General features: G+C 48.3%; 1 protein-coding gene, 1 long non-coding RNA gene and 1 pseudogene across 2 annotated transcripts; 2 read left to right on the top strand and 1 right to left on the bottom strand.

Annotated features, from left to right (window-relative positions):
- Positions 1-11: 11 nt before the first annotated feature.
- Positions 12-27,830, top strand: LOC149330307 (uncharacterized). Its single transcript, XM_089559402.1, has 2 exons — positions 12-362; positions 27,082-27,830. The coding sequence occupies exons 1-2, from the start codon at positions 12-14 to the stop codon at positions 27,187-27,189; spliced, it is 459 nt and encodes a 152-aa protein (XP_089415528.1). The 3' UTR covers positions 27,190-27,830.
- LOC149330309 (eukaryotic translation initiation factor 4E-1A pseudogene) lies at positions 9,548-10,177 on the bottom strand (annotated as a pseudogene).
- LOC149330308 (uncharacterized) lies at positions 11,137-13,080 on the top strand. The gene is made up of 2 exons (XR_016285673.1): positions 11,137-11,806; positions 12,991-13,080. It is a non-coding gene; the product is annotated as an uncharacterized LOC149330308 (long non-coding RNA).
- Positions 27,831-27,947: the final 117 nt, after the last annotated feature.

The raw sequence follows: 27,947 nt of genomic DNA, 5'->3' as shown, positions 1-27,947 counted from the left end.
CGCGTTTGCTCATGGCTGAAGTTATCGCTCTGGGGGCGTACCGCATGAATCATGCGTGGGCCGTGACCTTCAACGATGCCGACGCTGTGAAGAAAATCGTTAGCGTGGGTGACCTACAAGTGAAAAGCGCCCGGTGTCTTGTAATTGACTCTGCCAATCGAGATGTCCGGATGAAGCTTTATTGTCTTCTTCACTGTGTACCGGTTGACGATGTCCGGCTCGCCTTAGCAGCATTCGGGAAGGCGACGTACGTTTCAAGGGAGAGGCGGCGAGCACAGGGCGTGTCTGACAAGGGCTCAACAACGAGGGTGGTGACCCTCAGGTTGAATGCCGGTGTCCAGCTGGATGACCTTCCGCACCAGGTGAGCGTCAGCGGCGAGTTGGCTCTTGTGGTTGTGCCTGGCAGGGCTCCGCTTTGCCTGCGCTGCCACGGCACAGGTCATATTCGGCGTGAGTGTCGCATTCTTCGCTGCGGAACCTGCTGACGGTTCGGACACGAGGAAGCTCAGTGTCCTCGCACTTACGCCAGCGTAACCGGCCCTGGGAATGATTACAGATCGTCCGAGCTCTACATAAATGAGGCTGATGCAGAAGAGGCCTCGCACGCAGGAAAATCCGCCTCGACAATCAAGAAACCCCCGCTTGATGTTCAGGTAGACCACAGGATAGCTTATGATGGTCTGCGATAAATAATTTAATAGCGAAACTTGCCTAGCCTGCTCGGAATCGGTGAAATACGATCGTCTGTCTGCGTGCAGAATTTTCATCGAGGTGAGCGGGGTAGCCGATTTGAGAGGCAACCATTATTCCTGCTCGAAGCTGCGGTACGATGATGATAATGTCCTCAGGCTTAATGGCACATAACCACACTAAACCCAAGGCGGGGGGTTGGCCAGCAGCAGATTGCCGGCTGCTGACCTCAAAAGGAACGACCGGAAGCAACCTGGCGATTCATTGTCGGAAATGTGAAGGCGGCATGCCATTCCTTAACAAGACTAAAACGATAGGAAGCTGCATACAAACGTGAACAAGGGCGATATTTGCAGCACTGAGGATATATAAAGACGGAGACAGTTGCGCGTTGTTGAAGGCGAGGTAGCAGCATCCCACCGCTGCCACCAGTTGTTGAGGACGAGATTCGGGGTCGCGGCTCGACGGATCCACGGTCAGCACGACGCCCGTTCCCACCTCAAGGCCAGGGACAGAAGTGCCGCTTAGCGACGGAGTTAGAAGATGGCTAAAGAAGACTGAATTTATTTACATAATTACATGAGTCGGGAACAGAAAATGACTGTGACTACATATTTACATGAGTGCAGAACAGGGAGAGTGACTGCATTCGTAGCAGAGTTTTATACCGTCCGTCTTCCCTAGTTTCCCTAGGTTGATGACGCCGTCGCCAGGGTGGGAGTGGCCTAAAAGTTGCACACGTGCGCACAAACTCACACACCCGCACTTGTGGTAGCACCCCCGTCACGTGTTGAGCCTGGGAGGGGAGGACGCTCTTCGAGAAAAGTCGACAGCGGAATGCAATGTTCCTGGACCCGCCGAAGGTTCCCCCGGGCTGCCGACACCTGTCCGTCAGAAGACATTAGTCACGAAGGGTCGGAATGCGAGGCCGGGTCAAAAGGGGGGAAGTGGTCCTTTGTTCTTGGGTACATCCGCGAAGGTTCTGGAAGTCCCCCGCCAGACCGCCGCGATGCTCGATACGCAGAAGAGCCACCAAAGACGACGGCCCTTGACATCCGCCATAGTCGCTTGTGTCCTCTTGTTCCTGTGGGGTCCGGCACTGAGACGCAGCAACGTACATTGCCCTTGCCTCTAAGGTCCATTCGGCACGCCTCGAGGCAAACACGTCGTTGGGTAGACAGGGGTTTCTCGGAACCATCCAGGAGGAACGTGGGTGCTGGCTTCTTGCTAACGCCGATCTTAACACCGTGCACATCTTCGATTTCGCTCAGAAAAGAAGAAATCAAGTACCTTGAAGGCTAGGAGTGGCTTGTTCTCTGTTTTGTATTGTTTTTATTCATTTGCCCCGTCACCATACAGCCACTCTATTTTTTTGACAAGTGGTGATTCTTTTTATGTTTTAGGGTCGCTCCTGTATCTTTCGAGCCATCATTCTTTCCTGTCAGCGCGAGGCTGTGTCACCTTCTTTCCTTCCTTGATTCTTTTTTTTTTGCGTGCTGCTTCCCACCAAACTCATGCACCAACTAGCAAAACTGCAAGCTTTATTACAGTCCCGTGCACCTTCCTTGTGTATGTGTCTGTTTCGCGCTTTTAACCAAAGATGAATAGCTACCAACTATCCCAAAGAGACATTCCTTTAAGCGTGTCCATGTATCGAAGATAATGCAGTCGTTTTTATCCATGGCGCAGGTTTTACGAACTTCGCTTCCAAGAGAGCGACCTCATCACGAAGCTGTCACATTTCGATGCAGCGTCGGCGAAAACAGTTGACAGAGAGAAGGTGCGCCTAACGCCAGATGTCGTCCCGTCGACCTATCCAAACTGTCCGGTGTACCAGAGTACATACGGTAGTCGTTGTGAATCTCCAACCTCTAAACGGGTTCGTATGGCCGCCTGTCTATCCGCACGAGGAGGAAGCTTTGCGGACAAGCATCGGGTTACAGGTTATAAATTATAGGTTCACATCATCATGGGAATCAAAAGTCCCATTCATGCTTACAAGCTACGTGTTTAAATACCCAGTCCCCCCAGTAGGATCCGAGGTTCAACGCCGGGGCGACGCCCTCCGGCAAGGTTCCTCTTTTCCATCGTAGATCGCCGCAAATCTACGTCGGATACACACCCACTCCACTCAGGTGCCACCTTCGCACAGCTGGTCCTCATCCACGCGTTCACCATTTCTGCCGTCGCTGCTGTCATCATCGCCGCCGGCCCCCCAATTTCCGCTAGATGACGCAACCCGCGAGTAGAGATTAGGGTGCCTGCATGGCGCGCGGACATTAAGGCACCCTATAGTCGACATAACGAGTGTATTGTAGATAAATCGCCGGAGAAAATTAACAAAGGCGATTGGAAGATTGGTGACTCAAAAGCAGAGCGGCGACATAAGGTTAAGCTGGAACCGCATGGAGCGTTTTTCGCGAGCGAAAAACGCGACGCGCGGCAAACGCCCGCGTTGCCGCCGACGCGCGAGCACCCGCACGAGAAAAAATGAAGCGGCGCTGTCGCGCCGCGTTTTTTTCGGGTTGCCAGACCACGCAACTACCAACGAGGTGAATTATCTGTTACCGCATATATAATATGCCCTTTAAATTACAGGACACTACAATAAAAATAATCTTCATGGAATTTTACCTCGTTAAAGGTTGTCTTCTGCATGTTGGCCGAACACTACGCGCGAACGAACACGATGCGTGAACGCACGTGGCTCTTTGGACGAGCTCAACAGTAAAGCCAGCTCCTCCAAGGAAAGAGCAAAGTTCCCCCGAAAAGGTGCCGCCGAGATGCGCGGAGAGCAGAGCCATCTGTTGGCAAACCGAAAAACCAAAATGACACGTGCCTGCACGCTGATTGGTGGACGCTGGCCGTGACGTCAGTGGACGCGCAGCGCGAGGCGTTTTTTTCTACACGCGTAGAACCACGCGGCGGCGCGATTTCGTGTTGGATTATGCTGGGCACGCGTCAAAATGACGCGCGCGTCCCACCATCCGCGCGGCAATCGCGCCCAAAAACGCGCCATGCGGTTCCAGCTTTAGAAGTGTACGAAAACTCATTAAAAAGAAAATGGCGAAGTTTAATGACCTTTTGCAACACAGTTAAACAAAAATAAAGAAAAAAGTCGAGCATGGCGGAAACTGCGAACCAACCCGTTTCAAAGGGGACGCTCCTATCTTCCATTCATACAACCGCTAAGCCAGCCGCCTTCACACGTGAGACTCGACCTGCACCCCCGTCCGGCACGCGAGGGGGGGGGGGGGGGGGGGTAAATGAACTGCGCGGAACCAGCGCTAACTAATCCTTTAGACTCCTGCTCGCCACTGCGCACATGACACCACGTGCTGACGGCTTGTCACTGCCTCCGAGCGCTGTTGCTGCTTCCCTCGAACGAGTGTGTCTCGTCACCTCATCCTCTGTACAGGCCGCTGCGCTGGGGGAACGTTCATTTCTGGTCTTACAGCGACCTGGCGGCAGGCTTCGAGCGGAACAAGGGGCCATGAGGAATTGCGGCAATCAAGAGCTCCACAAACAGGCTCCACGTCACAGTAGCATTGTTTACATGACCCGATAACGGCGGGTCGAGTCGAACAAGGTCAACTCCATGGCTGTCTGTTTACATGACCTCGACACTAGCGAGGCGACTCTCGCGGCGCGACCGTACGAGTAGTAAACTGGCGCTCGCTTCTGTTCTCTGCAGAAAGTGCTTTCCCGAAGCATGGAAGAGGATTAAGTGTAATTTGCGGGGGGGGGGGGGGGGGGGGGGGCTGCGAGTCAACCCAGCCTCTTCACTCGGGCTGGCTCATCCCGACTCGACGGTCGCTTAGCTCGACCCCCTAGTGCGTACATGAGCCCGACAGCCTGTTTTCAGCCTCACAGCCTACTCGACCCGACTTCTTTCGGGTTTTTCTTTTATTTTCCTGCGCTTGCGGAAGCGTCTAGTTTTGTGCGGGCTTCCTCTAGCATTTTTTTTTTACTTCCTGAGAGTTTACAATAGAGGTGGCTCATGAAAACCTCCAGAGTGTTCGCTGAACTCTCAGTTTCAGCGTCGGCAGGTATGACCAAGCTCGATACATTACTGTATGTGACACTCAGTTCGGGATGCAGTGTCGCGATTCCCGTACGCTGTCTTTACTGCACAAGCATCTATAAAACCACATGACGTGCGTCAGAAACAACAAGAATGTTGCTGCAGATAGGCTCCTTGCCGAATGAATCGTCTCAAGACAGTGATACAACATAACAGTGCTGTGTTTCATTTCTCCTCCTACATCAGCAGATTGCTCTCGGCATTCGTCGATACAGTGCTGAAACTTTGTTTTCTGGCATTGTGCACACCATTTCTCTGAAGGCTTGTTTTACCAACAATTCTGGAGAAATGCATTTTTGAGCGGGAAACAATTTACGAACGCAGTTTTTTTTCGCACACTAAAATTTTACTGCAGCAATCAAAATGGATTGAAAAGTTCACAGCCACAGGAAGCCAATGGGGAATTTTTTTGACGATAGGAAAAAAACATTAATTAAAAAAAAAGAGGAATGCTGCCATCGGCTGATCTGCGGATTGTCAACTTTTCGATACATTTGTCAGGATATCACAAGAGTGCATCATTTCCTTCCATAGTTCCGTTATACCCGTGCCACACGGACAGACTTAATGCCATTAAGTGCTTACTGCCTTAAGTTTTAATGGCATTCATGCGGTGCCACACGCATAAATTTAATGGCATTAGCCTTACTGCCATTCGCGACCTACTGAGTTCACCACAACTCATTCGCCCGTGCAACGTGTACTCTCGTTCCCATTCCACACGCAGAAAAGCATGCAGCTTTGTTAGTAACAACTTCCTAACCAGTAGGAAATGGTTAATTCTTAACTTTCAGTCAGATGAGGCATCTATACTTTTCGATGCGAAGAGCGCCATTTTAAACAGCATTATTGACAGGTACTCTCGAGTTATGTGCTGACATGCGAGTTTATGCCTACTTTTTCGACTTGTAAAGCAGGAACAGCCGTATTTTCTGGAAAATCGTTTTTACATTACATTTGAACAACATTCCCGATATACTGTGCTCATTAAGAATGTTTATATTCAGATGAAACTTTTAACTACATTGCAAGCGTTATCGCCATCGTCACTTCCGATAATGGCATTAAATGTGGACGTGTAGCACCAACTCCGGAAATAATGGCATTAACAAACTTAAAGCCTTAAGCATTTACTGCCATTTCTTGTGCGCGTGTGGCACGGGTATTACAGTATTTTGCAGTTTCTCAATTTCCAAAATTTTTCTCCGAGAACGTTGGACATGCAAGTTTGCGAGGTCAGCGTTGATGTTACCCCTTCCTGCAACTATGCGCCGCGGTTGGGTCAAGTATGGGAGCAAACCGAAGCCCATCTTCATTCCTGCATCCGAGCAAGGGTGAAATGCATGGAGCCAAAGACGGTGACGCTAACGGTTGATGAAATCCGGATTAAGCAGTACTTTGTTTACAAGGTAGGCACCGTAGTGCGATCTTCAGCCGCAACCGGCCATATTTTAATGGTTCAGTTGGCTCCACTCAGCCAACAAAGATCTGATGCACATTCTACTCGTTTCTAAACTGAGCGCCCTCTCTGGTGACGTCACACCCGCCATCGTATCGGCCTTTCACTCCCGGCACATTTTTCCCTTCTTTGTGCACGCAGCTAGTTTGTCGAGCCAGTCGCCTCAGGGCTGTTTTTCTCGAGCCCGTTCTGCGGCACGCACGCTCTGGCACGCTAAGCTCACATGGGCACACAATACTCGGGTGCAAGCAAGCGTGGGGAAACCGGTGGTACAGCTTGAGTACTTTGTTTTTGTGCACAGCTTTTTTTTGTTCCAAGAAAGGCTAATGCTGAAGATAAAACATGTAACCATATATATATATGGTTTGGTTTGGTTTATGGGGTTTAACGTCCCAAAGCGACTAATACCCCTGCCACACGGCAAATTTAATGTCATTCCCATCGAATGACATTCGTTCAAAACGACATTAGTTTGCTGCCACACGAGAAAATCTAATGTCATTCGATGAAAACGACATTAGGTATTGAGTGAGTTCCCTGAACACATTCGCCTGCGACGTCCGAGCTAATGTGTTCCCTCGACACCAGAGACTTGGTGAGAATAAACGCCGAAAAACACGATTAGAAAAACGTCACAAGCACTGTAATATTTCCGCGTCCCTACGATTGTGCTGTCGTTCATTTATGTATAAAAAAATGCCAAATAGAATTGGAAAAAAGAAAACTCACTCTCGCTACCAGCCTTGCGTGGTTAACATTCACAACATGGCGACGCCCAGCTCGCCCGCTTCGGACCGAATACTGCGTCGCCGCTGCATTTTTCGACGCGATAGCTTGCTCTAAACGGTTGTATTCGCTTTTATTTTGTGCATTCTCATCCCTCCGTAACAATATAGGTTTGAAATATCAGTCGCTTTTTAGATAAATTTCAGAATTTCTTGCTGCTAGGCTTAACTATGTACGGCGTACACTGCCGTCATAGCAACGACCCCGAGCGAAGTATTTCTCCAACTTTGCACTAGAATCTACATTTTCATTTCATCCAATTGATTTACATTAAAAAAAAACAAAGCCTTCGAATGCATTCATTACTGCCGTTAATAAAAGAGAAAAACGTTTTTTCGGCACTCAGTTCAGGAGGTTTGACTTGCTATCGTCTAGATGGCGCCACAGTACGTTATGCTTCTCGCGCGCTACGCTAGTCACACCCAACCACCGTGCTCCCTACCAAAACTGTTGTGAGGACGGGCGGCAGTGCGCGCAAGGTGCGCCCGTAGCATGCGCAAAGCTTTTGCGGACGCACAGCTAATACTGTCTAATTTCACCATAGAGAGCATTTCACAATATGACGTCCGCCATTTGCCTGCCGCCGCTGGCTGAGGTTTGGCTTGGCTTGGACTTGTGGTGGATAGCAATGATCAACACGTTATTGAAATCAACGTTTTTTTATCCCTCGCACAGCGCGCCTATCTAAATACGTTGATTAAAATGAGGATGAAGATTTTAGAATCGGTTTCCATTAGCAAAGCAATACATTTTGCAACGTATTGAAGCATACATCGAAATTTTTGTATGCTGTGCTCACTTCCATCGCAATCGCCATCATTTGCAAATGACATTAGTTTTTGCCGTGTAGCAGCGCGCAGAAAAAATGACATTAAGTCGAACAAATGTCATTCGATGAGAATGACATTAAATTTGCCGTGTGGCAGGGGTATAAGGCTATGAGAGACGCCGTAGTGGAGGGCTCCGGAAATTTCGGCCACCTGGGGTTCTTTAACGTGCACTGACATCGCACAGCACACGGGCCTCTAGAATTTCTCCTCCAAAGAAATTCAACCGCCGCAGCCGGGTTCGAACCCGCGTCTTTCGGGTCAGCAGCCGAGCACCATAACCATATATATATATATATATATATATATATATATATATATATATATATATATATATATATATATATATATATATATATATATGTATATATATATATATATATATATGTATATATATATATATATATATATATATATATATATATATATATATATGAAGGTAGCACTGAACCAACGTGCGGCACTTAGCTGCAAACACATGAACTGGTAGGTCACCGCTTCTCACGCTTGGCCCGCAGCAACCATGCAAATCTTTTTGCGACTCTTGGAAAAAAAAAACACCCTGCAAACAAGACCACATTCAGGCATTCCACTTCTAAGGAAGCCGCGCGAACTCAGCTTCACTTCAAGTAGGGTCCCTACTTCAAGTGAGCCCGCGTGGCGAGGTTGGCAACACAATGGCGGAGGGAGCGCGCCAAAACCGGTCGAGGCGGCTTCGGCTGGTTCTGATAAAGCCAGTGACCTTAGGTTCAAAGGGTGTCCTCACCAGAGGAGGACATGCCTCACGCCACACGAGGGGAGAGGACACGCCTCAGCCATTTTTCTTAGAATTCCCGAATCATTATTGCCGCCTGATCCGGCCTGCTATGCGTTCGAAAATAAAATGGCGCCCATGACATCACACTTTGTTTGCTATCTACCGAGGCCTAAATTAGCAATGGAGGTGAAACAAACAACACTCGCGAAGCCGAGCACCCGGCAGCGATGTTTGTGGCCTGGTACTCGCCCCGTAATGAATTCAGACAACACCCCATTCAAGCAAAAAAGCAGGGTGATTAGTGAGAAATCCCTGCTGCGATGGAAAAACCCCAACCAAGAGCTTTCGATGTTCGTGCCAAGTGAAATAACGAACGAAAAATAAATATCCGCGACTAGAATTCGAGCCCGCGGTGGCGCGAACAGAGCAGTTTCGTTGGCCACTGCACGAGAGAATTAGGCTATCACCGCTTTTCCAATGTATATTTATTACAATGATGCGATGATTTATGTACAAGAGCTATCTACAAACAGCGGCATCTCAACACACAAGTAGGAGAAATGAAGCAATACAGAGCACACAGACAATACATCATAGTATCTCACATCTCAGCAACTAAGAACTAGAAAAAAGGCAGTGTAGATCGCAGCCAAACACGCCTCGTATTAACTGCAACACACTCTCTCGTTGTGCATTGCACAACGTGCTCTACAACTAATACTGCTATCAAATTAATAATCACGCAATGATCAACGTTGTGGTAGTGACAGAGAGATGTGCGCTGCATGCGTCAGCGTGGACAACTCGGTCACCGTTCTTAAAAGCCCGTCCACTTTGCCTGTCCAAAAAATTCCCACTGCGTGAGGTCACTCTGAGTTTGAAGGTCGCCATATGTCGGCGTGGCTTCGTTTAAAGCAGCTTCCCGTTCCGCAACTGCTCCTGACTTAGTAAACTTCATACCTAGCTCGCGCCGTCGATCCGGACTTAGTTTGGGTGTCGGCATGGCTGTGGTACCGGAGGGCGTACCGTGGGGGCAGGTTCAGCCTTTCCTTCACAGTCTTTCCAATGTGGATATTCCCGTCGGCTTCGTTTGCGTCGGTGGTCCATAAAGAGATCTTGTCGAGCTTGGTCCGGGCCTGGACCACAGCGCCGCACACACCATTGCTGAACTCGCCGAAGCCTTCCCCGATCAGGCACAGCAGAACTTCGAGCCAGCTGTTGTTGAGGCACTGTGGCCCTTGGTTCTTGTTCAGGTTGATGAGCCAGCGGCCGCCTCGCTTGTTGCGGGAGTCTTCCCACATGGGCTTGATGCCGGACTTGAAAATCGAGTAGTCGCACCCGGAGCGTAGATTGCCGGGCAGTTCCACGTGGTGGTAGAGGGCCCAGAAGTCCTCGACCGTGTCGAACGAGGAGATCTCCACGAGGTTCTCCTCCCAGCTGCGGCTTTTCTCGTTCTTGTAGTACCACAGGCTCCAGCGATGTTCTAGCGGGTGCTTCAGCGGCACTTCGAGGGACGCCTCCGCACGATCCTGCTTGGACTTGGGATTCTTGCGAGGCTTAACTAAACCCGCCATACTGAACAGAAAGGTGCACGTGCTTCTCAGCGGCAAGCGACCAAGCTAATGACGCGTGGCACCCACACCGAATTTCTCCGGAGGTCTGAGAAGCGATCAGGCGAGGGATGGTTTAAACGGTGGGAATCGTGCACTCCAATTGGTCCAGAAACGCGGGTTGGCTGACGTAGGGAGGAGGAGCTCAAGATTCTTTAGAGGGTGTTGGCTTAAGGCGTGTTCACGTCCTCCTCTCCGGAGTGTCTACGTCACCCTACGTCACGGTGTTGCCGGCGGGCGCCTCTTGTCACTTAAGGCGGCGGTACCACGCTAGCGGCGGTTAGCAGCCGTTTTTTGTCATGTTTGTGTGAGCGGTGTGGCTCATCCGTTTGCGCTAGAAAAATGATATTGAGCGCATTGTAAAGATAATTGTATCTTCTTTGCGATGGTATGTGTCGCTAAAAGCTATTCACGTTAGTATGATACCAGTGAGCAAAAGAGCGAGGGGCATAAAACGATATTTTTGCTCGACTTGCCTGCGTTGGATTTGCTGTTGACGAAAACTACTGCTCCGAAAAGAAAACTGCTTCTGCAGCTTTTAGATTAAGTGTGACTCGAGGACCTTACAGGCAATTTATTGAGTTATATTGGGTGGTTATTTAGAACTGGTGCCATAAAAAAGTGTGAAATTTAAAAGAATGGCGCATTAATAACTCCTAGTCCAGTTCATAAATCACAAACATATTTAGCAGGATTGTAGATAGTACCCATGTTGTTAATTCTTGAAAATTTCATTGAGCTACATGTCATAATTTTTTAGTTTTCATTGTTCAAAGTTGGTCGTAACCTAGAAACTGCGCTTTTTTGATCTGAGTTTTAGAAGGAAGTAAACGTCGTATAGGGAACAAATTTTGCACGCGAAATATTTAGGAAATATTCAAGGACCTGCTCAAGTCTGAATTTCGCTATGACAAACAGAACGGTATTACTGCGCCATTCAATTGCGCTATTTTTTGGTGCGCCGTAACCTCCGCAAAATACATCCAGCGCGAAAGATCACTGTTATATTCCAGGCTTTTTTGACAGGAACTGAAGTCCCTGGTCTTAAACTACCAGTGATGTAAATTTTGGTATGATAAACGACTCATGTTAGCTCGCACTCGCCCCGTTTGTTGGTCGACGGGGCTGCTGCATTTGAATCTCGCGGGCGTTTTGACTCAACAATGGAGTTCCGCCGGTCAACGACAGTGGCGCTGTCAAACATTTTGAAGCAAGACGTACGAGACAGTAACTATTGGGGTTTACTGAAACGTGTGCGCAGCGCCTCCCCTGTGTGTGTGACGCCCGCAACTCTCGCCCCGGTACTCTGTACCGGTACGGACGACTGACTACGCTGAAGCCTGTCCTGCCTTTCGGTCGCTTCTTCGGCTGCTCCGCAGGCTGTCATCGGTGTATCGTGCTGTTTTGCTCGTTGGTGTTTTTTTTTACTGTGCTTTTGTATTTATGTGCAGCGCCGTTTTTTATCACGTTATCTTGCCAGTTTTTTTGTGTGTAAAAGTGTCAAATGGGGAATCGGCGGCGATACCTTCAACGCAAAAGGTCGACGATCACAAAGCTTCGTACGCGCATGGCTGATGTCAGGGCCAAACGCAGGTGAGCCATTCGGACCGCAATTTTGTTATTAGTATGTGCATTGAAGTCCCAACTGTACCTGTGTCGCGTGCGTGAGCTACCTCGTAGTGTGTGTTATCGAGTGCGGTTTTTCATGAACGCGTGTGCAAGATTACCAGTGTCACGGCACTGTGACATTTCGTAAGGCGCCTAGTCGTTTGCTCTTTTGCAACAATATAGTTTTTCTTTCCGCCCTCCTGTTATGGCCTCGTAGGTGAGTATATGTGAGGTAAAATCATTATAGAGGGTATTTTTGCTATAAACTTATCACTTGTTTCATACAAATGCTTGAAAGCTACACAGCCCTCGTTGAGTTGGGTGTTTTCCTTAGCTGAAAAGGCGCTGAAGCACATTTGTGGATGAATGCACTCTAAATATGCTTGTAATTGATTTTCAAATGTAACCGTTGAGATCCCTGCTATATGAAACATGAAACAGTGTGTTTTCATTTCTTTCCGCTTTATATTTTCAAAAATGTGGGGCTTTTATATGTCCGTTGCAACGTCACTGTTGAGTTGTTTCTTTTTCCCAAGTATAGCTTAGTTGGACATGCTGTACTTCTTATGCCTGCTCCTTTCTTCTGTTCTATAGCTGCGTCTTTTCTTTTGCTACTAGCCCGCTTGTGGCGTTCACTTTCCTTGGAAGCACAGTATCAATATACACTTTCAAGGGATATTCAACCTCACAGCTCACATTTTTCTGCTTGTGTGTAATGGATACAGCCTTCTGCTGGTAAGCTTTTTCTTCGTGAACTGCTGGTGACATCAAAACAAGCAGTGTATCATTGTTCCAGCAGCTTTGTATCACCCTGTATGGCATAAGCAGAATATGTTTCTATCGTGCTCAGCAGGCTTTTATCCTAACATATCTGCTCTCATTGTTACAGTGGCAGCAAATTACTTAGATGTATGTAAGGACTTTTCAGTCCACTTGCTATGTTTATGCACATATTTTCTTTCCTTTTCCGTTACTGCCCTCACATTTTTGTATGACGGGAGGTAAGCATATGTGTTTGTGTGTTACTGAAACACTAAGTCAATGGAAAGTAACTGCAATGGTTGAGCAGTAAAGAACAAGCTAATACCCACTTTTGAGCACTGACATTTCCTGTCACTTCCTGAAAATAGACTCACATATGACATTGGTATGGTCTTGTTTGCTTGCAGGCTGCCACCATGATGTGTGGGGGAGTTGTGCAAGGCATCTGAACGTGCTTAGCAGATGTTGCAATAAAATGGTCCTGTTTTTATAAGGAACATGCGTTTGTCTTTTGAAAATGCACATCAATGGAAGTGAATGAAGCCTTCTGCTTCTGCCTCTACCAGTGGCGAAGTGCATGTGTGGACAGTGCGATTTCACTAGCATTGTAGTGGCAAAGCATGCCCCCAAAATTATATGTCAATCACACACTGCAAGAAAAAAAGAATGCACGGATAACATTCCTGAAAGGTATATGGGAGCGTAGCTGGTGATATGCATGCGCGCAATGCAGCAAAAACAATGCCAGCATCTCTTGCCATTGTTTGCACTGCATGAAATACCAGTACTTTCCCTCAGCGGTGTGCAAACCACGGATACCGAAATCGTTAGAAATGCAATCAGTTGTCAGTCTCGGCTACAGGGTATTATGATTCAAAACTAGCTCTTGTAAATGGCGGTTTCCGGAAGAGCTGCTCCACAATAGTACAGCGACATTTGCTGCGCATGGCGCTGCACGATTGCGCGTGTAGTGTCTAGATAGGAGTAGGTGAGTTGCATAAATATGGAAGTCTGCTATGGTGGGCTTGCTGCTCGCACCGCTGGCACTTGCCACGTGCCAGCGCAAGTGCCAATCTGCTCGCGGGTGCTCAAAAGCGGTGGTGTCCCTCATTGTTAGTCATGGCTGGAATTCCGCTCCGGTCAAGAATGGAGAAAATTGTGCTGCGGGCGTGCGGGGCAGCTTGGTGTATGCGAGTGAGAGGGGAGCTTGCGGAGCGGGCGAGCGTAGTGTATGTGTGTGTGAGAGAGAGAGAGTGCGGTCGCCCTCTCCCGAAGTGCGCGCCTCACGTGTCAGGTCGCCGGCAACTTTCGCGGTCCTTCCCACTGGCTGTATCGCCTCGCGTAATGGAAATACAAGCAGGAGGGAAGGTTTTCCCTCTCTCTCTACCCTTTGTTTTCCCCTTCACTGTCATCTCGCTTTCCATTTCCATCCCCCAGCCCCAGCTCAGGTGCTTCTAGACATGATAGCAGATGCCGGCGCTGGCAAGAATCCTTTTACCTTCTTTTTCATTTACAATAAAAGCCACTTACTACTACTACTCAGGATAGTTCCGTGAACACGAGGGGCCGAGAGCTTCTGGTGAAATTTATTGGAAACCGGTATGAAGTCCTTTGGCTGGGTGGTCTGTGGATGACATTGGTGAAAACATTTTGTCTAAGAGCTATTTTTCAGCAGATTTCGAAGCCCTCTCAGCAAAACCATCAAGGACTTCAGGATAATTCAGCAAGGTTATGTGGGAAGCAGGTTTTACATCGCGAATTGTTTTTTTACCTGGTTTACAAAGCGGGGAACATAATATGACGTTAGTGTCGATCCGTATTCACAAATTAGAAGAAAGACCATAAATATTTTCAAAATGGTGCTCGTCTACCTGATAAACATTTACGACCAGATTTTCATTAGCGTGGTTATGAAAAAACCCTAATTGGAAGGGTCCGGAACTCTACATTTTACCAGATCTGACGAACGCTTCAGCCTCTTGCTCAGGACGGTTCCTCATGCTTGTTTACAAAAAAGCATACAGCAGCAGCATGCTTGCATTGTCTTCGCATTCCGGCCTTGAAATAGCATTTGCCACAGCGGTTGCTTTTGTGTGCATGGTCATGAAACGTGAAAAAAATCTGCCATCATTTACACACACATCTATTTTCCTCAATATTTCATGACATTCTAAGATATTACGGGAGTAGGCATTGCTCTGGCTGAATGTAACTTCTAAGTCAAAATGTTTGCTTGCACATGAATGAGCACATATAGCGATGGCTCTGCAAATAAAGTGTTCCCGCATGCGCGGTAATCTCTTCAGCTTCGCATATCTGTTTAGAGGCACTTTATGTTCGCATAAAGATTGTGTTTATTATTATTAGCGCAAAACGTAACAAAACCCCATTGTATTGGCCTCGAATTTCAAGTTGATTCACTTAGGACACACACTTTCTGTCACTTCCCCATGGAGGTAGTTTTCATTGACAATCTGCTCCACTGAGTGCACGTGATCAATTAGCAATTTTCGCTCCTTCAAGTTGACAGAAAAAAAAAATGTTTTCACTATTTTCTGGGACACACATCTTAGGCTCTACATTTTTCTCACCTGAAAAAGAAAAAAAACGCGACTGCGCATACAGATTTGCAGGCAGGCCAACACGTGCAAAGAAAACTGGCTTCCTTCAAGACACACGTCATCAACGCACGTGCTTCTGGTCCGAAGGGCAAAACATGCGCCGTACCGAGAAGGCTCACACTGAGAGAAGAAGGCTGCCAGGCGTTTCGAATCAGGGAACAAAGCTGGTGGGGGAGTGCTCGGCACCTGAAAAACCGGTTCAGAACCGAAATTCGACGATTTTGCCCATCGGGGCACACCTTTTTGACTTCACACTGTTTACATCAGGGAGAGGTCTATTATGAGGCACCGGCCGGATTCACTGGCGCCCGGAGTGCGCTCCTGCCACCCGGCCTAAGTCATTCAGCGCAAGCGTTTCCCCTCTTCTATCCTGTGAGGGCCGGCGAGGCGTCTCGAATCGGGGTAAAAAGGCGGCGAAGGAGCCCTCGGGACCAACAACACCGGCTCAGAACCAAAAGTTGTCAGTTCTGCCAACCGGGCCACAACCTTTTGACGTCCCGCTGTTTACAATAGGGAGGGGGTTTCACAGTTCTGCGAAGCTGATGTTTTGCGAAGGCGATTGACATGCGGCCGTTCCAATCCAAGGTTCTTCTGCAGCCAAGGCCAGGCTAGAAAGAGGAGACAGACCTGTGTGCCTCTGCTGCGGGGAGTGGGTACAACTTGTCAGGGCGCACCCGCCCTGGGCGCAGTGGGGTTTGTAATAAAAATCTTTAGCGCGGCACCCAACCCTTGCTCTCACCGTCGGGGTGAAGCGGTGCGTTCCGCGTTTCTTTCCAGGAACGACGCTTGCTCCGTCAACAACTGCGGGGGGTGGGGGGAACGTACACTGCCAGTAGCCTTTATGCGCTCGCAGTTACATGCGTGGTCCTGACAGTCAACAGACTCGAGCGACAAGACGCGGTCAGGTTCGCCAGCGTAGCCTTGTAAAGTGCACCGGGGAAGGCGTGTCCACAGATGACTCACCCCTTTCATTTCTGCCTATTGAAGCCAGCACTGCCCGTTACTGCTCTGGAGACCACCTGCACCCACAATTATAAATGCATTTTCGCAGAAAACATTCAAGGGCGTTCAGGCAACCCTGCAAACGCGTTTCTGAAGAACGGCAGATTGGGCTACTTGGAGTTGATACATAGGGATTGAGTGGACAACAGCCCTGCCAGACACTGACACAGAATAAGATGAGACACACAGAAGGAGCCTCCTTGTACGTCGTCTTTTTCTCTGTGAGTGTCTGGTATCGCTGTTGGACCACTAACATAAAACGTGCTCCGCCTGGCGGCCGCTAGGAGGGTACGCTAATCGAAAACTTGGCATAATGCAATACAGTAAGCCGTTAGTACTGGCTCGAGTATCCGAACTGCTGACATGATAGTACCAACACAGCAGCTTTTTTTTTTCTCTGCCTGCTCATGGATACAGCTGCGGACATATAACAAGACGAAAATAGCTACACACACACAAATACGCGAGGCCTTGCGCGAGTGCGTTTGTTGAGTCCATGTGGAGAAAGAAAACAAAGCAGTGTGCAGGGGCGTTATTGTTCATTTCCCCTATCCCCCTAGCTGACAGAGTCCCATTATCTAAAAGCGACCGTCCACCCGGAAAGACGTGTAGTCGATTTTTTTTTTTTCGGCAGCAGTGAAGAGAAACCAGGGCTGAGAGCCTACATGTTGCGCCGCCGGGGTGGGGGGTCTGTATGCGCCTCAGGAAATCTAGAAATCTGAGTTTACCGTAGGAACTTCGTCCAGCGTACTTGTATACACGTGACGATAAAAAGTTATAATTTCTGAAAATGAAGTGGCATCATGTTTGAGTTGTAACTGCTACATTTTGATAGTTTTCAAACGCAATTTAGTGACTTTTAAAAAATGGTTTACTGTGTATGATCGTACACGGCAAAGATATTTTTGAAACCGTACCATTTTCCGTGTTTGAATGTGTTTGTGCGCGTGCGTGGGGGGATTTATACCCCTGTCACACGGCAACTTTAGTGATACTTTCACGAAGCGCACTCCCCATGAACGAATGGCACTTTCATTGCGTTGTCACATGGCAAAAAGAGGTGCTATTTGGAAATGATGATAGTGACGATGGGTGTTGCAGGTAGTGACGATCGGTGCTGCAGCACATTGTGAAAATTAGTTTGTTTTCGCAAATATTTGCAAAATATGTCATAGCAGATGTAATTGCTTTCGCGTCTGATCGCATGCTGTTATCTAAGAAAACATCACGAGCCTGAGATTAGCAATATCTCTGCTACATGGGCGTTTCAAATACCTTCCAACCGAGTGTCATTCGAGTCGGATGTCGCCTTGTGCAGCTGCACGAACTATTCAATGGCATTTGGCTGACATACTATCAAGTCAATGGAGCTTCGCGAAGGCATTCGAGATTTTGGAATGCCTTCGAGTCACGAACACGGCCCGCACTGACGTCGCCATCCCTTCGCTCCGCCAATAACACAGGGCGACTGCACACCAGTACTCCTTTTTACAGCGCTGTATGCAAACAGCTATGTTTGTTCGCGTGAGGTAAAACGAGAGCTACGCTTTTGTTTTATTAATCCTATTTGTGTACCTGTTGTTCCTTTGCTTGTTTATGCAGCGCGACAACTTTGTAGAAACCACCGATGTGATCGCGCGCCTCGGAAACATTCGGTGGCCGGATTGCTGACATCGCGTAGGACCGACGCTTCTAATTGTCCCTGCTTTCTCCGATGTGATATTCAATTTTGAATCGCTTTATCCTGAAGTACGTTCGATGGCGAAATAAAACGTCCTTATTCCTAATCCACAAGCGACGCCGGTGACTGCTGCTGGCTGCCCAAGAGCGCGGCAGTCTGGGTCCGACCAGAGCTTTCCTTTCATTGCATGTGCATCCTGCACTGTGAAAATAGTCGATATTAGGTCACCGTTGTGAAAACTTCATTTGTTGGCCATTTGCATTCCCCAAAACGTGAATTCGCGTTCGACGGTTGCGGAAATTGCACACACGAAACCTGCGGAATCGTTAGACCTATCGCGGAAAGGGGTCGTCGTCACTGGCAGAGCGAGAGTAGCTCTATTCAGGTATGTACATTATATTTAGTTGCTCATTACCAAAAAAAAAGTTCGCACTAAGAACCAGAATAAAAAATAAAACTTTATTTACAGCGGAGCACGGCTGCTGAGACTACACACTCGCCGATATCACAAAACGATATCACAAAAGCAGGAACGTTGCCTCGTGTGGCAACAAAATGCAATTCCAATGAATGGATGGAAATGCTATGCTAAGGCCACAGTAGGGAGAAACCTGACGCGATTGTAATGAGTACTTATTAGCTCTTGCCAGCTATGTCCCGCAGTCTCCAGTGGAAGTTTCGCAGCCAGTGTTTCCTTTTCGTTTTTCGAACCTTGGTGGTGGTAGTAGTTTATTTGACAATAAAAAGTGAACGAAAAGAATGTTGCCGGCTGCGGCCCTAAGCGCTTTCGGGATTTTTGTTATCATACACGGATGCGCGGGCGGAAAAAAAGAAAATCAGCATTACTTGCAACGTATCTCAACGTCACAGACTACCTCTCCGCAGCTACTGACCCAACGACTTGAACGCAATATGTTTGTACCATTCTGATATGCCTTATTCTGCCCATTTTCTCTTATTTACTGTTACCATATCAGCTGTCTCTTAGAATTCTACATAGCACTGGCAGTGTGTGAGTAAAAAATAAAAACACTCGCCATGCTTCGAAATCTCGGGTTGATGTTTCACTGCTGGTGTTTTTCCTGTAATTGCGAAATAAACGTTTGTATGGTGAACGGGAATCAATAGCACACAAGCTACGCGCCACGCGCCTTTGACCGCAGAAAAGGCTGTGACAACACGCATGGCAACAACCCTTTGAAACCAAGAGGTCATCTACTATTCCGCTGCATCCATTTCGACATCATCCATAGTTTTACGAAGGCCATAGCCCATAGATGTCTTGTGGCCCTTTGTTATGGATGCCAGTGGAACCTACGAAGCTTTATTTTGTAATATTGCTTGCCGTGGCTGCCGCTGCTAGTCATCAAAATATTTGTCAGGGTCGTGAGAAAAGAATAACTATAAAACAACGTGTACAACCCTGGAAAAAATGGAAACAAAATATAATTTCTGTAAATGTCACAGATATAGAGACTTCGTGTTCAGGAAAGTAAAAACAGCGCTAAATTCTACACAAAACACACAGAAAGACGGACAGGACGGGCGCTGACTCCAACTGAACACAATGTCACATCAACTAGCCCCGCAAAAGGTCACATTCGAAATAGTGCCTCCTAAAAAAGAATCGCCAGGTACCACGGCAGGGCCGCCAAGGGGTGGGTAGGGACGAAAGAAGCAGTACCCGTGTGCCAAACACGTTCGAGCGCGGTCGTCATTGTCATGGCGTTTATCCCCCTCCGTGACTAACCGCCTCCTTCTGCCACAACGCGAGGGAGAGGAGGTCAAGGTAACGCAGAGAGGAGGACCAGACCGTCTCGAAGGAGCGCTTTTTCGCTTCCACGGACAAGTGGAGCCGCCCTGGTGGTTCAACTAACGTCTTGTCCAAGATGGCCGCCGTGGTACCCCCGCCTTAATGACGATGGTGTGAGCCGCTCCCTACTTCCTCAGTCGCGCTTTAGAGTTTTTAAACTCTCAAGAAGTACACTAAAAAATGTTTCAGGGAGAGACTTTGGCAAGCGCACCTATTGAAAATAAAAGAAAAACCCGACAAAAGTCGGGTAGTGTAGGCTGCCAGCCTGAAACCCGGCTTCGACTGGAGAGGGTGGTTAGACTCGAAGCCCCCTCCGCAGATTGCACTTAATCCTCTTTCACGCTCGGTGAAAGCGTCTTCTGCAGGGGAGAACAGAAGCTGGCGCCGGTTTACTACTCGTGCGGGCGCGCCTCGAAAGTCGACTTGCCAGTATCGAGTTCACCCAAACAGGCAGTCATAGATTTGGGTTCATGTAAACAAGGCTACTTTGACGACAAACCAGTGTGTGGAGCTCTTGTTTGCTTCAATTCTTAGAGGCCCCTTGTTACGCTCGACGCATGCCGAAAGGTCCCTTGAGGACCGCGTATGAGCGTCTTCATCGAACCAGGCTTGGGACAACTGAAGAACGTCAGGGGTGACCGTTCCCCCGCGGGTACGGCCTGTCAGCAGAGGACGAGGCGTCAAGACACTCTCGTTCGAGGGAACCAGCAACAGCGTTCAGAGGCAGTGACAAGCCGACAAGCCGTCTGCACGTGGTGGAATGTGCGCAGTGGCGAGCCGGAGGCTCCTGGGATTAGCGCTGGTTCCTCGCAGTTTAGTACCCCCCCCCCCCCTTTCCCCCTCACGTGTGCCGGACGGAGGTGCGGATCGAATCCCATGCCTGAAGGCCGGTGGCTGGGCGGTTGTATGAATCGAAGGTACGAGCGTGCCTTTTGAAACGGAGTGGCCAGCTGTTGCCGCCATGCTCAGCTTTTTTCTTTATTATTGTTTAACTCTGTGTACATTGCTAAAATTCGCCATTTTCTTTCAATACGTTTTCTTAAACCTCCAGCCTTATGTCACCTCTCTGTTTCTGAGTCACAAATATTCCAATCGCTTATTGCTAACTGCCACCGCATATTTATCTACATGACCGTTGTTATCTCTACTTCGGTGCCTTGATGTCCGCGCGTTCCGCTTTGAGGGTGAGGACACCCTTTGTACCACCCCCCGCCGCCGTTTCCCCTTCGCAGCGTGATGTTGGGTCCCACGTGCCGGTCCCGTTCAGTGCGCTCTGCGTGTGGCGTATTTGTATGCGGCTGCGTGGCGACTGGAATGATGCGACTGAACTGGAAATATGTAGTACATAGTTGTTTCGCTCATAGCAATAATATTCTGGCACTTTTGAGTGTGTATATTATGCATGGTGCAGTCGCTCTAACCACACGGCAACCGAAAAGTAATGACGGAATGCTATGTTCTGGCACCATCATGCCTGCACTCAAAAAGGACAGCGGTTATATGGTGTTCTTTCGTAGTTGTAACTTATACTGTCATGGTCGCCGAATTCAGTTGAATTATGCTGCATTTGTTGTTCGTGCGTAAATACTGTTCACAGGGCCCTAATTTTCTCGGGTATGCCAGCAGCGCGAAGGATGACCTGCCAAATATAACTGGATAGTTAACACCCTCTTCTTTATTATCCTTTGGGATCCCTTCGTCTTATTACTCTACCATATATGTGGAGAATTCCACGCAGTAATGGCAAATTTCTCTTTCAAACTGCCGCCGCGGTGGCTCAGTGGCTATGGTGCTCGGCTGCTGTCCCAAAAGACGCGGGTTCGATCCCGGCCGCGGCGGCTGGAATTTCTTTGGAGGAGAAATTCTAGAGGCCCGTGTACTGTGCGATGTCAGTGCACGTTAAAGAACCCCAGGTGGTCGAAATTTCCGGAGCCCTTCACTACGGCGTCTCTCATAGCCTCGGTCGCTTTGGGACGTTAAACCCCATAAACCAAACCATCTTTCAAACTGTCGGTCACCGCACTGCTTTGAGGTGTACAGCTGTGACATGTCTGAAACCTATTGGTCATACTTTCTCAACTGCTTGTTCCTCAAAAGAGTGATGCAGGCGGTTGAGTTTTTTCTAAACGATGTTGATTGCATGTAGACTGATGATACGACGTTTTGCTCTTTCGTAGTTTGCTATAAGTTCGTCTTATCCGAGGAGATATTTAACTGACGCATTTATTTCTTCTTTTCAAGACTTCAGGAAAAAAATTATTACAAGCGACCGATTCCCAAAGTAACCTCACAAAAGCAGCCTCTGATAACCACTTCGTTTGAATGCAATTATCCCTGCCAAGGTAAACTAAAAAAAGGGGAGTCAGAGCTACGCGGGCCGCCTTCCTCGCTTCCGCGGAACCATCTCCTCCAGTTTCCAAAAGACGCTGGTTGGTAGCCTCACTCAGTAGTAGTCAGGCAAGGCAATAGAGCTCTCATTAAGGAATTGTCTGGGCTAGCTGGAAAACCACATTTGACGTAAAGCGCGCAGAAAGACACGGACGAGTCAACAGGACAGACAAACTCTGAACCCTGCAGCTGTCATCGAGAGCGAAAAAAAAAGAGAAAAAAAAACACGTGAACTCTAGGAAATGCCTGCCCAGAAACACCTGCGACATATTTTACTGATGTGGCGGTGTGACACCCACGAAGGGAGCCTTTTTTCGTTGTAGTGGAGAAAAAAAAAAGGCTCCTTTCGTTGGCGTCACGTAGTCGCGTCTTTGCTTACTGACGCACAGAATGTAGGTATGCCGCCAGGATATTCGAAGTGAGCTGACGCAAAGAAGTAGCGAGGAGTGGGGTGAAGGGGGAGAGGGGGGGGGGGGGGGCTGGAAGGCCTTCGTGGCATAAAGATAAATGAATTGAACAAAATGCTTGGCGAAAGCTCACATACTCGCTTACCAGTAAGAGGGCGCTAAATAGTATGAGCGCCTTACTGGGAAACGTCTTTGCCGACACATTCTTGCAAATTTGGATGTGGCCTGGCACGTTTTGAATCCTCGCCTCCCCTTGCCGCAATCAACTGCAGGTCGATTACAGCTTTTTCCGCCTTATGTCATCGGCGCAACTGCTAGTGGTCTGGACAAAACACGCGACTTCCGACAGCGGGGTGCGCAGAAGGTTCGATGTGTACTGAGGCGCGTGCACAATGATGCGTCTCCAATAGGGAGAAGAAAGGCAGCGAGGAACGCTCGAAACATGCAAAACCGAGGCGAAAGTATACGCAAGTTCGTCCATTGGGCCACGCTTCTTCGTTTGAAGTGAGCTGGTGTTGTGAGCATGATGCATCAGTCGGAGATCAAGCCATGAGGGTCTGTTGTGTTCCCGGGTGTTCTGCTGACTCTAGAAAAGGAGAGCGGCTATTTCCCTTTGTTCGTGAAAGCCCGCAGGGAAAAAAGGGGGGAATTATAGGTCAGGTGACACTGCTGTAAAAGAACAGAACTCGAAAGTATGCGTGGAAAAGGCGTGCGAAATGCTTGCATTCAAGAACAGTGTTTGCTTGAGGCGGAGTTATAAGTCGCAATTTTAACGTTGCATCCCGGTAAACTTCGCGGTGAACGAGAAGCTGTTTCAGTGGCAGTCTTTAGTGAATATGAAAATGTAGCTCTAAATAAGTAATCCTGTTTGTTTGCAAAGTAATGAAATGCATAGAATCCAGGTAAGCAGATTCCACTGCAGTATGCTACGCCCGTTGCGAGAATGTAATGACTGTTCACAAGGCGCCGAGTTTCTCGGCAGATTATCTGCAAAAAGAAAAAAGATATATTTGTGTGTAACTTTTATTCCCATTTTAAACAATCTCCGGTACCACCCTGTCATGGGATTACACCTGGTTTCCGAAATTTCATGCGGTAGAGGCAGTTTAAGGTTCTAAACAGCTTGCCGACGCTTTGCTCCCAATGTAACCGAACAGGAGAGTGGGCCCCAACATGCCTCCGTCTAGAGCGTTATCCTCAGCCTGAAAGTAGCGCTGTCCATTGAGTCACCCTAATCTCTACTCCTGGATTCCGCCGTCTGGTAGAAATTGCGGTGCCGGCGGCGGTGATGGCAGCAGCGACGGCAGTACTGGAGAACGCGTGGATGAGGACTATAGCTGTGCCATGGTGGCACCTGAGTGGATTGTATCCGACGTCTGTATCCGACGTCCCGAGGCTCAACCTCAGACCCTATTGGTGGGCATTGTGTGTGAAGGGTATATAACCACGTAGTATGTAAGGATTAAGGGGGCTTTTGATTCGGATGATGATGTGAACGAATAAATTTCAACCTGCAACCCGATGCTTGTCCGGGAAACTTCTTCCACGTGACGACAGATACAGAGAAGTTATGAAGAAGTATAACTCCTCGTCTTCCATTCGAGTCCGCTTAAAGGTTGGATATTCACGACGAGTGCCGTATGTGCTCAGGTACACCGGACAGTTTGGAAAGATCGATGATACGACATCTGGTGTTTGGTGCGCCCTTTCTTTGTCAACAGTCACTGTTTTTCCCGACGCTGCATCGAAATGTGACAGCTTCGTGATGAGGTCACTGTCTTGGAAGTGAAGTTCGTAAAACCTGCGCCATGGATAAAAAAGACCGCATTATCTTCGATACGTGAATACACTTAAAAGAACGTTTCGTTGGCGAGTTGATAATTATTCATCCTTGGTTAAAGGCACGAAATACACACAGTCACAATGAGGGTGGACGGGACTGTAATATAGCTTGCTGTAGGGCTAGTTGGTGCATGACTTAAATGGGAAACAGCGCACAACAAAACAAGGACGGGAAGAAGGTGACGCGGACTCGCGCTGTCTAACCACTGATCGCTTTTATTCGGGCGCTTTGAAATATGCAGCAAACAAGAAAGATGGCGCGAAAGATACCTGAGCGACCCTAAAACATATCCCACAATCACCACTTCACGAAAGGCTGACAGAGTGGCTAGTATTGAATGGTCAAAAGAACAAAAACAAGACAATACTGAGCACAAAGCACTCCTCGCCTTCAAGGGGTGCTGGAATTCTTTTTTGAGCGACATCGAAGGTGTGCTGCTGCAGTGTCTCCTCATTAATGCATCCCCACGCATCAAAAATCTCCCTTGTGCGCGCGTCTCTCAAGCTTGTCATCGTTTTAGTCGTATTAAGGAATGGCCTGCAGCCTTCGCATTTGCGATAATGAATTGTTTCCAGACCCAGATTTCTTCCGGTCGTTCCTTTTAAGGTCAGCAGCCGGCAATCTTGAGAAGATTGCCGAAAAAGCAGGAGCATGTGTATTCTTCTACGCACCAGAGAAGAAGCTCGGAGGTATTTGCAAAAAAGTAAATGCCCGCGGGAGAACTAGGGCAAGCTGCATCGTAAAGCATGCTATCCGCCATGTTGATTGCCGACGCAACGTGGTATACAAGATGCCGCTATGGTGTGGACGTTGCTACGTAGGTCGGACCGGCCGCTGGTTAAACGAACGGCTGAGTGAGCACGCTCGAACCTTAGAAGGAACGACTGAAAGCAATTCGGTAATTCATTGTCGCGATTGCGAAGGCTGCTGGCCATTCCTTAACAAGACCAAAATGAGACTATAAGAAGCTACAGTGACGCATGCACGAGAGAGATATTTGACCCGTCACTGTTAGCCACTCTGTTATCCTTCCGAGAAGTGGTGACTGTGTGATATGTTTTTGCGTCGTTCATGTATCTTTCGCGCCATCTTTCTCTTCTTTCCAGCTATCCATATTTATCTGCCTGGGTTGTAAAAAATGCTCCTGATTGAACGACTTGCCTGTTTGGGCTCAAGCACAGACCGTAGGGTAGCTTAAAAAAATGTGCGTTTTTCAATAAATGATTCAAAACATCGGAACTTGACCGAATTCTCCGCAATCGGCGAATAACTGCAGTAGTCTGCTGGGAGAATGTTCATCTAGGCGACTGGAACAGATTTAACAGGCTGCGCCCTCTGGCTGCGCCTACTGCGAGACCTACAGCAGCTCTCAGCAGGGATATTGGTTGCCTCGCAGTTCGCCAGATAGCGAAGCCTGCCAAATCGGCGACCCCGCTCGCCTCGATGACGACTCCAGTTTTTCACCGATTCCGGGCAGTCCAGGCAAGTTTCGATGTTCATTTATTTATCTAAAAATGCACACTATAATAAGCTACCCTGTGGTCTGTGCTTGAGCCGAAATGCTGAACACTTTGAAACCAACATAGCATAGTGGGCGAGTTGGTATTGCATCTTTAAGGAACGAAAACAGCGCAACTAAAACGAAGGACCAAGAAAAAGAGAGACACGAACACGCGCTGACTTACAACTGACTGTTTTAATCGGAAAACCACATATAAATAATCTCTAATCGCTGCGTCACAGCCTCACGTCGTCATCGCAAACTACAAACATAAAAAGAAAGAAAAAACCCTTGGCGAAAGGTAAGCACCTACAGGCTCCCACGCTTTTCCAACAAATATATCTCGCGCTTAGACAAGGCTATCGAAGTGCTGCTCATACATGAGTCAACTTCTGTGCAGATATGATACGCCTCTACTACTTCCCGTACCAGTTGTTCTTTATGGCGATACATGCACTCCGTACTTTGACAACACTGTTGTGCTGTATCGCCATAAAGAACAACTGGTACGCGATGCAGCACAACAGTGTTGTCAAAGTACGGAGTGCATGTATCGCCATAAAGAACAACTGGTACGGGAAGTAGTAGAGGCGTATCATATCTGCACAGAAGTTGACTCATGTGTGAGCAGCACTTCGATGGCCTTGACTAAGCGCGAGATATATCTGGTGGAAAAGTGTGGGAGCCTATAGATGCTTATTTTTCGCCAAGGGTTTTTTCTTTTTTTTATGTTAGTAGTTTGCGATGACGACGTGAGGCTGTGACGCAGCGATTAGAGATTATTTATATGTGGTTTTCCGATTCAAACAGTCAGTTGTAAGTCAGCGCGTGTTCGTGTCTCTCTTTTTCTTGGTCCTTCGTTTTAGTTGCGCTGTTTACTTTGAAAGCGCTCCAATAAAAGCGATCAGTTGTTAGTCAGCGCGAGTGTGTGTCACCTTCTTCACGTATTTGATTGTTTTTGTTTTGTGCGCTGTTTCCCACCTAAGTGGACGGGACTGAGCGCCTACCTCAGTCCCGTCTACCTTCCTTGTGTCCACAGATGCACCTAATATTCCATGAAACATCTATTATGATGCAGTTTGACACTATCCTGAATATTAATGCTCGTTTGCATCGCACTTTCCTCCATGAAGCGCAATCAAACTACCAGACGTTTCAAAACAAACGATACTCAATCGCTCCAAGAGTTACATGTCATGTCATGCACCACGTAAGGACAAATTTCCACTCCTCTCCTTGCAGTGTACGCTGGGTGTGAAGTCCATGCGCGGAATGGCTGTGATCCAGGACTGCCTCCAGCCTTCGCTCTTGGAGAACGCTGAAACGTGCACTTTGAGACCACTGTCATAATTGCCGCGGCATACCGGAACACAACACCGTTCCATGTTGCATCAAGTGAGGCGTTTGCTTTTTCTGAACACCACATGACTGTTTCAGGCAACGTTTCCGCAACTCGCACTTTGATCTACAGACAAAAACGTGCACGAAAGAACAGTAAAACAAGACACCTGACCATCGATTACGAAAAGAGCGCGAAAAGCTGGGAGCGCCGGATGGCAAACTAGTCCTGACCCAACCCACTGTCAACAAGAATGCTCGGGGGCGCCCGTCGACAACAGCGTGATGTAGTATGACGTAGGCAGTCTGGAGAGGAGGACGTGAACACGCCTCGTAAAGTTAAGAAGTGTGGTCATACAGACCGTATTGAACAGTGGCGGTAACCTCCCCCGCCCTGTGTCAGCGAACCCGTGTTTTTGGACCAATTGGAGTGCCAGATTCGAAAATTTCCACCGTTTAAAGCAGCCCTCAGCTGATCGCTTCTCAGTTATCCGGAGAAATTCGGTGTGGGTGCCACGGATTAGTTGCTTGGTCGCTTGCGGCACGTGCACCTTTGTGTTCAGTATCGCGAGTTTTGTCAAGCCTTGCTAGAATCGCCAGTCCAAGCAGGATCGTGCGAAGGCTCGTTCGAAGTGCCGCTGAAGCATCCGCTGGAACATCGCTGGAGCCTGTGGTACTACAAGAACGACAAAAGCCGCAGCTGGGAGGAAAATCTCGTTCGACACAGTCGAGGACTTCTGGGCCCTCTACCACCACGTGGAACTGCCCGG

The sequence above is a fragment of the Amblyomma mixtum genome, chromosome 9 (assembly GCF_055824585.1).
Source record: "Amblyomma mixtum isolate Tamu chromosome 9, ASM5582458v1, whole genome shotgun sequence".
Lineage (NCBI taxonomy): Eukaryota > Metazoa > Arthropoda > Arachnida > Ixodida > Ixodidae > Amblyomma > Amblyomma mixtum.
Note: the sequence above shows the minus strand (reverse complement) of the source record. Positions and strands in the feature narration are given on the sequence as shown.

Bases quoted from the DNA above. Each gene is read 5' to 3' on its own strand.
- LOC149330307 (XM_089559402.1), top strand. From the start codon at position 12: ATGGCTGAAGTTATCGCTCTGGGGGCGTACCGCATGAATCATGCGTGG. The intron at 363-27,081 runs GTGAGCGTCAGC...CTCTCCTTGCAG, and splicing joins TGGATGACCTTCCGCACCAG to TGTACGCTGGGTGTGAAGTC.